Source organism: Scardinius erythrophthalmus (assembly GCF_964197995.2).
Source record: "Scardinius erythrophthalmus genome assembly, chromosome: 3".
Classification (NCBI taxonomy): Eukaryota; Metazoa; Chordata; class Actinopteri; order Cypriniformes; family Leuciscidae; genus Scardinius; species Scardinius erythrophthalmus.
In genome coordinates this window covers 38832834-38848684 of record NC_138223.1, presented here as the reverse complement: position 1 = coordinate 38848684, position 15851 = coordinate 38832834, and the positions used below count along the sequence as shown (strand labels likewise).

Below are 15851 nucleotides of genomic sequence, written 5' to 3'. Positions count from 1 at the left end.
ATACAAAGGAGAGTAAAAAAAATTACGAAAGGTGCAGTCTGACAAAGCAAACAACTGTTTATACATCATTACTAATATGATTGCAGAGATTATGCAAACATGTGCGAAACGTTTCTCAAACTTTAGCTCAGAACTCCATCTAACGCTTCCTAAATGAATTCACATACACTGTGAACAGCAAAAAATGGCCAATTGTTCTGTAATATGCTCAAATTAAAATGAATGAGAAGGGAGGGTGAAAAATTACACATTTAATGGTTTCCAATCAAATCAAAGGCAGTATCCCCAGCACTGAATAATAAGTGGTAATATGAACTTTAAACTGGAAAAGTGGAAAATTATGCGCTTTAAAAGATTTATAAAGCTGGCCATTTGCATATTTGCACAGTTCCATTGTATGCTAATTAGATGGGCCATCTAGGTATTCATATTCAAATATATTAAATCTCAGCCGGAAGAGATCAGGTCCTGCTATACCCTGTAAATATTAATTGACCTCTAACCTTAATAATACACACTATATGAATATGTATTTAAAGTAATGGTTTTCCCAAAAACTGGGATTCAAAGGACACATATCAGATGTATTTAAATGCTTTTTATGAATGGCATTCCGAGAGGGTTGAACTCAAGTGACTAAGCGCAGAGAACTGAGACTAACAGTGTAATGGTAAAGAGACAAAAGTGTGCAAGCCAGGGAATATTGCAGCATACTACAGCCGGATATATATCTAGCAAAGCTCTCACTGTTAACCAACCAGTGTGATTTCTAACATGTTGGACCGCAATGTGTTTTTGGACGAAGCTCAGTAAATAAGGATCAGACACTTTTAATTCACTCTTTCACAGTCTTCCCTTTGGCAAACATGCTCGGGATCGTCATAGCAACAACCATGGTGAACAATTATAGCGCTATTCGGCGACTGTGTTGAATGGGCACAACAATAAAGCACACATACGCATGTATACAAACATGCTCGTGCTGTGCTATCCTTGGCCATTTGAGTGCCTATAGGCAAAGAAGTTATTTCTTCCCCCTTGGTCTTGCTATCTCAACCTTCCATTTTTCTTTTGGCACCTCTTCCATTCATCTCTATATTCTTCTTCCATGCTCTCTCACCGTATCACTCTCTTTCTGTCTCTCTTCTTTGAATTTAGAGTCAGAGTTGAGATGAGATTGGAAACTTCCAGGTGCACATGAAGAGTTAGACATGTAATAAGGGCTGAAAGCAATTTCCTCCCTGCTTTATCAAACTCTGAGAGATGGGCAATAACCACATATAGTAAGCCCTGACTGTCTTGTTTATTATTTATATCAGGTTGATTATCAGGATCCGAGAGTCACACACAACACACACAGTGTCGGTGAGGCGCCTATGTTCTCAGCGAGAAACATTTACTTGATTTCCTTACGCATCTGCTTGCATTTGAAATTGTTTAAATGGAGACCTGACTAGTTACCTAATATCCACCATTTACAAGGAATGTCATATTGAAATAATGGCCAGAAGAAGACAACAATTAGGGAAATGAGTGGACATGTGAAACCTTACACACACCGTCATGATAATACAAAACTACTGACAAATGTATTGTTGTGTCAGCAACGTAAAAAGATGCTTATGCACCATTTTTTCCACCATTTTTGGGTAGTAAAATATGTTCATGCATCAACAGCCTTGTTGATCTTGGAACAAAATTCTAATCAATTTTGAGTGACAAGTTCACAGTTAATGCCAAGTTTAGGCTAACCAGGATTAGTACCAGGGTTAGGTGCTTCTACATCAGTGTTGTTCACCTCTCATTTCCCTCTGATTTTAGGGAAAAGTTATGGGTAGGTTTAGGTTTAGGGGTAGGGGTAGGGATGGGGTTAGGACTATGTTCTTAGACAGAAATGTTTTTCTAGGAACATTTCTTGGCAAAATCATGGCGACTGAAACAGGATATCAAGGACAGCAAGAAGAAAATGTGAGGTGGGACTGTATCCACTGGGAATTAATTAGATTACGGAAAATTGTCTTGTTGGAGGGAAGGAGTCAAAAAAAATATCTTCAGAATCTCTTTAGAATGAAGTATACCAATCAATTGTTCACAATAAGTCTAGGGATGTAATTTAGTGTCAAAATGCAGACTTAAATGCATGAAAAAAAGTCGTTCTCTTCCTGGAAAAGACAAAAATATAGATAGTTTTTGCAGAATTTTTGCCCAATTGAATGCTTTCTAGAATGAGAATATTCTCTCCAGCTTAATTATAAAGCCCACCTGCCACTTATCTAATGCTTCAACATGTGATTCACATGACCATAGTTTTCAGAGCCTTCAACCTCAGATCAACGACCTCAGATTTATGATTGTTTACATTGTCACCAAGCTCTAAACTACAAAATGCGGACAATTAAGCCTCTGTTATACTCCAGTTTGGACGCGTACACGACAGCTGCGCACAGCTCGGACGCGGACTACTTGTATTTATACTTTCTGCTGAGGTCCGCTCGGTGAACGCATTCAACGCATGCGCAGTAGATCGGTCGGTACAGTATAATCGATAATATTTTTTACATTTATAGTTTATATTTGCATTTATGTCAAAACCTAGACACTTTCAAACATTAAAATGACATTTATTAATATGTATTCGTGTCAAAATGACATATAAACATATTTTCCTATTCTATTTTGCCTGGAAATCCTTCCAACAGGCTTGCAAAAATAGGCATTGGTTCTATTTCTAGCATGCACGCGTTTTCCGTTTTTTTTCAAATTCGGCGTCCATGTTATTTCCATCTCTTTCACGGTTTTAACCTAATGAACGCGCGCCCTTTTGACCGCGCGGTCACAAAAATTGGGAGGCACGCGGCTGTCCGCAAGGAGCCTCCGCACGCACCCCCGATGACGATTTTTACGTCACGCGGACCCTCGCGCCCTCACGGTCGCGGAAAGTATAACAGAGGCTTTAGGCATTAAAGTCAACATGAAATCAAAAATGACAATTCGTTATGGAATTTTGAAGTATTTTTCTGTGCACATCATTGCTTTTTTGTTTTTGTTTTAATCAAATGCCCTTGCTATATTTATTTATATAAAATTACTTTCCCTCCCTCTTGTAGAGACATCTCTTCTCTGATGACGTGTTAACTGGCGCAAGGGCGGGGCAACCTGTCACTCACATGACATCGCACCAATAGCAAACCAAAACCATCCAATCAATTCCCCATAAACAAAACCAAGTCCTGCTCTACTTTTTTTTTTTCATATTCAAGAAGCCATTTCACTCAGCTATATGTCACAATAGGGAAGAAAAGACTCACAACTTCTGTTTCATGTCGACTTAAAGTTATTACATACCTTAACTTCAAAGGTTTCTGTAAAGCTTTAAAACAATGTATATTGTGAAAAGGGCCTTGGCTGTACTAAAAAAAAACTGCAATTTTTCAAGGCTGTGATGTAAACTAAAGGCTGCTAAAAGCCCAACTTAATATTTCAAAAGGAAATACATCAATACAGGAGAGAAAGTTTATTCGGCATATTAATTTCAGTGTCACTGCTACAGTAAACGTCTATCATGAGGGTTTATTGTTGACCTAGAGCTGTTTTAGCCTACATTTTAATTCTTCATAAAAGTGTTAGATAAAGTTGTGCGAGTACTGTAACACCTACTAGTCTTATTATTTAGGAAGGCTAAACCAGAGACCTAAGCCAGAGTGGGCTGCACCATAAACACAAGTTAATTGGGTGTACAGTATAGGTCAAAGACAGAATAAAACGAATTAAGTGAAATCGATTCTTGGTTGCAAAATCTACAAGAGGCCAGTGTTGCCATAGTGATACCAGCATTCAGCAATCTTTTGACACAGTTCTAGAATTTTTTACCAAATGCATTTTACAAACTACAGAAAGACCACATTACAGCACGCAGAGCTCTTCTTTTAGACCCTGACTAGACTCAAAACACAGATAAGTGCCTGAACCGCACAAGATTCTGCTTTGCTGAACTCTTAAAATCCAGCCTGTTTTCTCTGGCATCTGCAGACACCTAAGCCCACATCTACAAAGACTTTTAAAGAACAAGAGCCTTTTAAAAATTCATCTGCATTTTCTATATTCGGCTCCTCTTGAGTTTCCATTAGGCCTTCCAAATAGGTTACAAAAGCATAAAAAGCAGTGCAACACCAAGGAATATTGACAGATAAACACTATCAATGCTTCACACTTTATCTCAAAGTGTTGTTTTAGCAAGAACAAATGGGACAATCTATGAAACGAGTGACTTTTACACTTTGATAAACTTTTTTTAACTTAAGCTAAATATATGTGAGGACAAAATTAGATATAGGAAATAGCTCACTAGGGAAAATATTATGGTCACAAGGTTGAAACGTATTCTTGTTTGTTAACAACTTATTATTCTAATTTAAAGGTATAGCGGAGCATTTTTTACTTCCGGGTGGATCACCTATACTATTGGTCCTCCTAATTGTCAATCATTCTGGTGAATCAATCAAACTTTTCAAAAAGTGGAGAGGGCGGGTCTTATCTAAAATTCGGGAAGATTCTCCGCTATACCTTTAAGTAATACATACTTTTAAAATGTAATGAAATAGAAATGTTTTGTTTTAAATTACAATATTTCACAATATTACAAATTTTAATTGAACTGTAATTTTGATGAAATAAATATTGGCTTAATAAGCATAAGAGACATCTTTGACTGCAACGCACTGTAAAAGTTGGCACTGGCTATGCATGTGGGCGGCAAAAATGGCACTTGTTTGTAGAATGACCCAATTGTTGCACTATAAAGTACCTTAGTTGAGTATAATTTATTTAAAGGCAGAATTTGATATTCCCTGACAAAGCATCTCCTTTTTTTCTCAGTTTATGTAAACAAAGAAAACATGGGCCAGGCCAAGCAAACTATCACATCAGCAAATGATACACATTATCCTTCTGAATAAGGAAAACTGTACACTCAACTTGTCTTGAGTGCAGCGTTTTGGGCCAGAAAAGCATAAGACTTGCCAGAAAGCAAACAGTGAAGATGTCAGAAAGAGTAATAATGTTAATGCAGCATATTTTGATTTTAGCCAGCAGTGATGATAAGCTAGGAGATTAGTTTTAATTAGACAGTGTGTGGATAGACTGCTGGTTCTAGGGAGGAATCTGTCAGCATTAGTCTGCATCACAAGCTTCTGCAAATGAACATGAAACACACTCATAAGGACTCTCTCTACCAAACACACACGAGTGTAACGAGTTTCTCGAACTGACCGTGAGTTCACAGGTCTACAGTCATGTCTTATTCATCCATCTTTTCCCCTGATTAAAGTGTGAGGGACAGGCACTTTCAGGGCACATGTAAACTCTCCCTGAGAGAGGACACAACCACAGTCCAGATGAACTCTCTGGATGCATACACGGTGTGATGGATTTTTAATAGATAAGATAGTAAACTATATTTTAAACTAACCATGATTCTAACAATTCTAACATATAAACCTTACTTCCCCTTTTAGGTCTAACATTCTAACACAATGTACTAAGACGTTCTATTCTTTGGCTAAATGTACGTTTCCTTTTTGGCGAAAAGTCGTGACTTTTGTTGTGTGAGTGTAAAAAGAACAAATATGGGAAATTAAACAATACAGATGTCTAGTTTTCAAACCTTGTGATTATGAGGTAATCATTAAAACAGAGTTTGGTTCTACCTAGTAACAGAAGGGTTTGTCTATGAAGAACCAATCAAATTGTAGCGAAATTATGTAATGTTTCATGTTATTTTCGCCATGCCCCTATTCTATAAAAACTGTTGTATTCCTGTTTTCTGGTGGGATTCTCTCTGAAATTTGTCTGAGATGCTCCGGCCGTGATTAAAGCATTTAAAGGACATTTGCTGAAGTCTGTCTGTTTATTATTGCTGCGCATCAAGTTAGTTAGGGAAGCAATAGGGGAACAAGTTACGAGTATAGGATTAGACCACTCAGCCGACGTCGATGTGTAGATGCGCTAGAGTATGAATATTATAGGAAACTAACATCACCTGTAGACGAGACCCAGGTACGTAGTTAGGTTTAGGGAAAAATCTACCACAACGGTCAACCAATTATGAATTCTTTCACAGTCATCTTGTAGCTGGTCACTTCTTATTGTTATTCCGTTTACTAGAATACATTTAGGCCACTTTCATATGGTTCTAAATGCGATATGTTTCTGAGCTACATCTTTACACTTTATCCATATCTTATCTTGATCTGGGATTTGTTCATCTTTGTTAAAGCTTACAGCCAAAAAATAAAAAATAAACCAGACTAATTAAATGTTGAGCAAGCAATCTCATTGGCCAGCCAGCATGTGCCATGTGGTAATGATGTGATTGCTTGCAGAATGCATGTAAATATCAGCCTGCACACTCTAGATTTTCCTGACTGGACTAGATATAATATATCTATAATATATTATATATAAACAAACACACACGAACACACTAAATTATACTTATAAATTATCTAATACTTTACAATTATTTATAATTATTTGACATTAATTTGTAATAATCTATGCATATGTTTTACTAATTTATTTACATAATTCTTCATATGTGACCCTGGACCACAAAACCTGTCACATGGGTCACATTTTTGACATTGAGATGCATACATCAACTGAAAACTGAATGAATAAGCTTTCCATTGATGTATGGTTTGTTATGATAGGACAATATTTGGCTGAGATACAACTATTAGAACATCTGGAATCTGAGGGTGCAAAAAAAATCTAAATATTGAGAAAATCTCCTTTAAAGGGATACTCCACTTTTTTTGGAAATAGGCTCATTTTACAACTCCCCCAGAGTTAAACAGTTGAGTTTTACCGTTTTCGAATCCATTCAGCCGATCTCCGGGTCTGGCGGTACCACTTTTAGCATAGCTTAGCATAAATCATTGAATCGGACAGGACCATTAGCATCTCTCTCAAAAAAATGACCAAAGAGTTTCGATATTTTTCATATTTAAAACTTAACTCTTCTGTAGTTACATCATGTACTAAGACCGACGGAAAATGTAAAGTTGAGATTTTCTAGGCTGATATGGCTAGGAACTATACTCTCATTCCTGCGTAATAATCAACAAACTTTGCTGCCGTACCATGGGTGCAGCGGGCGTAATGATATGACGCAGCGCCTGAAAATAGGTCTAATAGGTTAGACAAACTTAGTCCCGGTCACGTTGGAAGTTACTGAGCTGGGGACTATTTTCAGGCGCTGCGTCATATCATTACGCCTGCTGCACCCATGGTACGGCAGCAAAGTTTCTTGATTATTACGCAGGAATGAGAGTATAGTTCCTAGCCATATCAGCCTAGAAAATCGCAACTTTTCATTTTCCGTCGGTCTTAGTGCACGATGTAATTACAGAAGAGTCAAGTTTTAAAAAAGGAAAAATATCAAAACTCTTTGGTCATTTTTTTTGAGAGAGATGCTAATGGTCCTGTCCGATTCAATGATCTATGCTAAGCTATGCTAAAAGTGGTACCGCCAGACCCGGAGATCGGCTGAATGGATTCGAAAACGGTAAAACTCAACTGTTTAAATCTGGGGGAGTTGTAAAATGAGCCTATTTCCAAAAAAAGTGGAGTATCCCTTTAAAGTTGTCCAATTATGTTCACGACTGTGCTGCATTCACTCACAAAAATTTATGTTTTATATATTTACGGTAGGAAATTTACTAAATATCTTCATGGACAACGCATTCTCATCCTAGGGCGTCATATACTGATGCTTTTGACATTTCGTCTACATCGAACGCACATGGCACCCTTTAGCGTCAATATGAGACGCACAGAGCTTTGTTCGGTTATGGGTAGGTTTAGGTCTGGGGTGTAGGGTTAGGGCTAGACCGCTAGGAGGCGCCTTCTGGCCCATATCTATCTGCGTCTCATATTGGCGCTAAAGGGTGCCATGTGCGTTCGATGTAGACGAAATGTCAAAAGCGTCAGTATATGACGCCTTGGGATGAGAACGGGCTGCAACGCATGGAACATGATCTTTACTTAATATTCTAATGATTTTTGGCATAAAAGAAAAATCGAAAATTTTGACCCATACAATATATTGTTGGTTATGCCACAAATATACCCGTGGAACTTATGGCTGGTTTTGTGATCCAGGGTCACATATCTATATCATTTTATTTTTTATTTTTATTTTTCTTGAAAGTTCAGAACACCATTGTGGATCATTCCAGCCTAATCTAATCCCTTATGGTTATATCAAAATGTACTTGAGCTCCCTGAATCCTAACACAGCTTCCAGAGCACTATTTCCTTCAAAATGTATCTGACAGCACCACATTTTAAAGTGATTTCAACAAGATATGCATTTGATATCATAGCAGAGTTTTTTAATCTACCTTGGAGCGTAGATTGTCACACAGCCAGTCTGTGAAAGAGAGAAAGAGAGAGAGAGAGAGAGAGAGAGAGAGAGAGAGAGAGAGAGAGAGAGAGAGAGAGAGAGAGAGAGAGAGAGACTGTTGAGCAGCCCAGTGGGGAAAAAAGTGTTTAACGCAACAGAGATGAAACCAAATCACATCTGACACTCTGTTATATCAGTGTAATTAACATAGGGGGACAGATAGATGCAGAGACACCCTTGTTGCTTGCTCTGGTTCAGCGGCCAAGCGTGTGATTATGCCGGAGTGTTCTCATCTCTAGTGGTTTCAAGCCCTACTACTATGTCTCCCCAACAATGGAGATAATGGCTACATTTAGGCAGCTTGCGATTCTCACCCTGTAGATGATGCTTTTTGTAATGAATGAGGATTTGTCGGATGTGTTGATGTTGCATGCTCTCTGCACACAAAGCTTGGAGTGCTGAATATTAGGGAGATAAATGGCATATAAATGGAGAGGTTGAATAAAAGGAAATGAAAGTTTTTTGCAGTTCTGAATACAAAAGACAGTTACACTGGGTGTTTTGACGCGTAATAATTGTTGATTTCTCCAAAAATGAACAGCTTTTAAAATTTAAAGGTGAACTGTATCATTTCTGCGCCACTGCAACAGCTAATCAAATTTGATAAAATATCTAAAAAATGAATAATAATATAATAAATACATACATTTGAGAGATTGGGAAATCAATGCACAAATGGTTTAATTATATTGGTATCTTCAAGCTGGGATAGAACAAAATATTTTAACACATCAGCAAAAAAAAAAAAACCTCCAACTTTACATTTTCCCACTTTTTTTATTGTATATCCTAAAACAAATGAGTCTTCTTTTACTTGGGGGTAGCTAAGTGTGATTTTGTTCACAAATCATGGAAAGTCAGCCAAAACCTGGTCTCCAGAGACAATCCTGAAGATAAATCCCCCGACTGTACCACCGGCTCTCACCAGGAGGACCTCAGCTTCAGAACAAAAGAGACGGGAAACTAATGTGTAAACACGAATTGGTGGTTGTGGGGCATATACTACTTTAGAATAGCTAAATTATTTATGACATTCCATAGCCTTGAATGTTGAGCTAGCAATACCAGTAATTAGCATCAACACTAAATAAACGAACCTCTCTACAATGCATTAGTGGCACTAAATCATGTTCAGGAGTGCACAAGGTTGTTGAAGATCAACCATTTATGAGTGTTTGGTGACTAAATAAGTTTGGCTGGCTAAGAGGGCTTAAAATATTAAAATCATTTTGAAAAAAGTAGGGGCTGTATATAAAATATTACAATTATTAATAATATATTATTCAATCGAATATAGGCTACACTACTGTTCAAAGGTTGGGGTTGGAAAGATTTTATGATTCTGAAAGAAGTCACTTATGCTCACCCAGGCTGCATTTATTTGACCAAAAATTGAAATATTATTATATTTTAAAATGTAATTTATTCTTGTGAGAGCAAAACTGAATTGAATCCAGTCTTCAATGTCACATGATGCTTCAATCTAATATGCTTGATTTGATAGTCAAGTTATTACAGTATCAATGTTGAAAACAGATAATATGCTAATATTTTTGTGGAAACTGTGAAACTTTTTCAGGGTTTTTGATGAATTGAAAGTTCAAAAGAACATGGTTTGTTTGAAATAGAAATATGTTGTAACAGTATGTCTTTACTGTCACTTTATATCCATTTAATGTATTATACATTTGAAGCCAAATGAACAACAATTTAATACTATATTCATCCTGTCAAAAATAATTCAAGCAATATTAACTTTAACTCTTGGATTGTACAGTACACATTAAATGGCAAGTAATTTATGTGCTACTGTACTAAAAAAAAACAGCAAAACGCAAGCCATTAGTTGAGCAAATGGCAGGCCTTGCTCAAAGAGACAGCACTTCGGTTCTGTCACTAGTGGTGCCATTTCAACTTTAAAGAAGGTGCCGTTTTTGATATCAGAGTTGATAAAGAGCAAGTTTACGAAGAGCAGTGGATACACCAACTGGCACTGAAACAACTGAAAGAGCCATCAAAGTCAAGCAGTGTATACAATATCCTCATTCAAGCCCAACAAGTGTCTTCAACAAACACCACCCTGCTTTCCAACAAACTAAGACAGAAACCTGACAGATGCGTGAATGTAAATATCCCATTCATCATTCAACACAAAAGGGCAAATACCTCCAGGCAGGACTTCTGGAGTACATGTTGAGTTATATAAAGAGTGTATACTAGGAGAACAGATGGTTTGACAGAGGAGTGAAGGAGGTCTTAGATGTGAAACGCTGCAATGCTGTTTTCCCAATTCACAAAGCAATCGAGATTCACACCATGAGAAAAGCAATTCCCTAAGGTAACATATCAGAGACCCGCCACTGTCCTTCAAACCAATGAAGCCATTCGTATGTAAAAACACAACCAGGTGGCCCTAAATAAATTATAACTAGATATGATAAACGCAAAACATAGCTCAGCACGATTGTTGTTGGGAACGTCCAATTTTAAACCAACAAACCAATGCCAAGTTCTTGCCGTTGACCCCCATGTTTATTGAATCGCATGATGGCGTAAATATAACAGCAGGGAAACACTATTTGACAAAGCTCATTTACCGCTTATATTTTATACTTAGGCTTTCAGTGAGGTGTTTCAAAGAAATCCTTGGTGCATATGACAACAGGGTCTATAAGAATGACCCAATCTCAGTAAAGCAGGACTATATCAGAATCCATTCGTGCGTGCCAGGCTTACAAGTCGGATCTTATGCAAATCAGATGCTTTATTTTCCTTTTGAATGCATGACATCAAAAGCATGATGGGACACGTGAATCATAAAATAAATAAATTACATTTAGCCTAAGAAACAAAACACCAGTGATAAGCTCCAGTGGAGTGGATCCATCTGGTCAGTACTTCTTCTGAAGGTGAAATATCTCTTAAAACGGTTGGTTTAAAAAAAATAGCTTCTGTATTCTCTCAGCCGACTTCATCTTGGGATGCTTTTTAAACAGTGTTAAAAGAAATCCACATGTATACTGGGGACTTGTTAGCTGTGAAATGGTCAATTTCATCCATTTATAAAAATAATAATAATAATTAAATTAAATTCAAACAAAATAAAAATATTACATAATAGATACGGAATGATAACATTTCTGATTTGTAAAGAAATGCACATGTAGGCCCTATAGGGACATTTATTGTGTGTCTACAAAAGTAATTTTAAGGATTTATTTAGGCGTACACCGATCAAAAGGTTATGGTAATAAGAAGCAAATTCAGTCATCTGCATCCAAATTTTTGACTGTAAGTGCCTCCTGAAGAACATATTAAGGGATAACTTACATAAGAGCAGTGACTGGGACCAGAAACCTGCACATATTGCACAAAAGCTTTTGAATAAACAACATTATGCAAAAGAGATTTACTTAACATGGACCTGCTATGGGGGAAAAAAAATCAAATCACACATTCTGCCCTTGCACACTTCATTCATCTCTCATAAAACCTCCAGCCAATGAAGACAAAGCTCTCCAGCAGGCATGCAAGCAGGGAAAACACGCTTGAGTAGGCAGTCCCTGAACAGGACAAAATCTTTCAAAATGGCTGCTTCAGTCCTGAAGATAATTATAGGAGATTTACAGCTGGGGGGATGAGGGACGGGACCTGGCGGGCAGTAACCTCTCTGCTTAAAATCGCTGAAAATGTTTCACTGACAACTACTAACAAGTTGGATGTAACAAGGCCTGGATACGCTGGACTATCTGTTTTCATTTATTGTACTTTTTTTGTGCAGACGGACACAAAGAAAGACAATAATGGATGAGGCGGTTCATTTGATAAGGGTGAGTCTGATTCATATAACAGCTGGAGAAATGATTTTACAAACACAGGCCGGGCTTAAACGAGAAAGCATAGAACCTGTGGTAGAGCGATTCTCTCAATGCACTGCCTGTTGCTTCAAATTACTGCCCTGGGACAAATCTGTCAAAAATCACAGGTCTTGGATTAGTTTCCTAAAGCCAAATACAAACCTTAACTATATGAGCTAAAGGCCAAAGCTGATTCTTAATCAGTGACTTCAGACTTCATTTAGATCTTGTACCGAAAACCCATATTCTACATTTAAAATAAAAGTTTTTAATGATAAGAAGTTCCAATAAAGCTTCTTATTTAAAACTATATATGAAAACCTTCCCCTTCTCTATAAAAATCCCTTTGCTGTATGTAAAACACCATGTTAATTGCAACCTTCAACCCAAAATCTGCCTTTATTCAGTAATATTACTGCTATGAATTAAAAATTCAACCTGATATGTACAATGCTTATGTCTTGCATTTTAACTAGAGTGAGAGACTTGAGACACATAGATTAATGTAATATAATATAATATAAAAGTACAGACATGCACAGCCATACATAAGATTTGTATCCACTTTCATGGCTTAAATATAAAAATCTGCTCTCTCTCTCTCTCTCTCTCTCTCTCTCTCTCTCTCTCTCTTACATCTCTCTTCGTTTCAGTATCATCAAACACCACCTGTCTGTTTCAAAATCCAAACAACCAGGCAATACTCTGCAGACATGCTTAAGCACAAGTCCCCAGTTCTGTTTAACTTTAAGCATTTGAAGCATTTATTTGCCCATGTGCCTGCCTCATTCTACAAAATCGACTAGATGGATCTCTGAATTATTGAGATGTGAAGTATTATAAAGTCTCCTATTTTGCCAATCCAAAAATCTCCAATCCAAAAACACAGACAGTGCTGCAGGAGGCTCTAGCCAACAACCTGCTCTCCAAGCAAATCGTTTCATCAGAAAAATATACAGACAGTAAAAGATCTTGCATTTGCAGACTTTGCCCCAGCAGACATAACTGAATGCCATTTAGAAATACGTACATTTACAAACGTAAATGATCATTGCCAGTGAATATCATTTTAGTAACACAATGAAATACATTCCAGCTCATCGCGAGATGGTCCTATATTGTGCTTGATCTGTCTCATGCTTCACAAACAGGTGGTTAACACTCCGAACAGGTGTTTTCTGTAAACATTTAGATCATCTCTGCTGAAAAGACTAAGCTGGTTTGCTGGCCAAAATCCCTGTGATAACAGCCTAATAAGCTAGTTTAGATTTGATGAATACCCTGTGGTCTTTTCACAAGGAATGTTTGAGGGGTGAGCGTTTCAGGAAAGGTTGGGGAAATGCTCATTATATGGCAGAATTGAATGGCCCTATGGAGTGAAAACAATATGCGCATGTTTTCCCAGCGAAGTTGTCAAGAACTCTTGGCAACAGATCAAGACAGCATGGACCAGATAAGTGAGTAGCATATAGTATTACACAGAAGTACTGGATGTTGCGGACTTACACTGCTGTTTTTTCCAGACCAGTACACGACTGCGTGGTTGTGCGCGGAGTCTCCAGCCAGAGCAAAAGTGCTGCTGGCCAGTTTGGGTTCGTCTGGTCTGGAATCCGATCCTCGGGGATCATGCTCATCATCCCTGTTCCAGCGAACTTCGGCGCGTTTACTCTGTCCGTCCACCCGCACACCGGAGGTCTTTCTCTGCTCCTCCGAGCGGCTATCAACGCTCCGCGCGCTCTCCAGAAACTCAGGCACGCTTCTTTTGACTCTCTCTGATGCGTCCTCGGATTCCAATTCGGATGCACTTTCCACATATTCATCCGAAAACAATTCTTCATCTAAAGCGGACTCGGTGAAGTTCCTCAAAGGCGCACGGGAGTTTATCACCTCAGCGTTTCTTTCCAGTTTCGGCGCAATCCCTGGAAAACCATCCGCCTCTCGTCCAGTGGGTACTCCAATATTCGGGTAAAGAACTGTGATCAGCTTGGGTTTCTTTTGATCCTGTCTCGGATATTTCCCAGAATCGGGCGGGTCACGCAGATGCTCATCCCCTGCGTAATTCACTTGCATTGGCGACATACATGGCGCGCAACTTATATCTGCCTTTACATTTGGAAAAACATACACTGAGGAAAGAATAAGCCAGGTAGAAAGAGTAAAGTGAGCGACAGGGAATACACCCAGACCGGCCTCCATCGTTAAAAGAGATTTTGGGGAAAGCTTCTCCCCTCCCTCCGACTCTCAGACGCGCAGGGAAGCAACTCCAGCGAAGTGTCGGGCTTTAAAGAAGTGCTCCTCAGCTACACCGCTCACGTTCAGGGATGTGATGATGGAGTAAGGCTGCACATAGGGGAGGTACTGAATCCAATCCAAGCCGCTGCTGCGTCTAGGGGGAGAGAGAGAGAGAGAGAGAGAGAGAGAGAGAGAGAGAGAGAGAGAGAGAGAGAGAGAGAGAGAGAGAGAGAGAGGGGAGGAGGAGGGGGTATCGTGCGTACTACGGTTGAAAGTCTTTTATTTTTATATAGCGAATCAAATTAAAATTAATACTCTAGCATTTTACTGCTTATGCACAAATAGTTAGCCTTATACGCTTAGGCTGGATTAGTTGTTTACTAGAACTACTTCAGCATTTCTAAATAGCCTATGCAAACTGTATAACTTATCTGTTTAATATAAACCATACAATATAATAATAATAATTATTATTATTATTTTTATTATTATAATTATATGTAGGCTGTATGTATTGTTGAATGTAGCCTATGGACATTGTTACAAATAAATAAATAAATAAATAAATAAATAAATAAATAAACACTATTTTTCGTACATTCACATTTGACGGTGATTGATTATGTCACGCGACTAAAAAAAAAAGACTGCATATAATAAAATCAGCCCAAACGACTCGTGCGAGTCTTATGAAGTCATAGCAATTGTGGCATCGTGTAAATTGTAAATTGCAAGAAGTAGGCCTATACTTGTAGTATAGGCTACTTGAATTGGTTCCTTTCAAAGAATCGGTTGATTTAACCGACCGGAGAGGTGTTCTGTGAACTGATTCGACTCTCAAATTCAACTCACTTAATTTAATAATTCGGTCACAGCGGTCACAGCTCACTGACTGGAGTGGAGGATTACTAAACAATTATTTGCTTTTGAATGACTTCTGAAGACTTTGACTTGACACCTACTCACTCATGTGGACCACCTGCCTTCTTACGGTGAGTTACGCATCCTTTTTGAGGCTTATATTCTGCAATTATGCGTGACCGACAGGATGACTTCAACATTCTTCCGCAGAACACAAAAGAAGTCACGGATTTGGAACGACACGAGGGTGAGTAAATGACGACAGAATTTAAATATTAGTCTTAACTTTTCCTTTAAGACTTCCTGTTTGCAAAGATCACAACTGACTGCTTTAATCGCTCAAACCACATAATCGTACACATCAATTTCTGAAGATGTGTTGTTTCTTGTGTGCCTCACTAAGAAGAGGCGGCAGATCTTAGGCACGTGCACGC

General features: G+C 38.1%; 1 protein-coding gene across 1 annotated transcript in view; it reads right to left on the bottom strand.

Annotated features, from left to right (window-relative positions):
- sorcs3a (sortilin related VPS10 domain containing receptor 3a) overlaps positions 1–14394 on the bottom strand; it is a gene marked incomplete at its 5' end in the record, with an annotated part of 250852 nt that extends 236458 nt beyond the window's left edge. The window contains one exon of the mRNA XM_081360716.1: positions 13831–14394. Within this exon, the coding sequence (XP_081216842.1) occupies positions 13831–14394 (564 nt within the window). The remainder of the gene's footprint in view (positions 1–13830) is intronic.
- Between the last annotated feature and the right edge of the window lie 1457 nt (positions 14395–15851).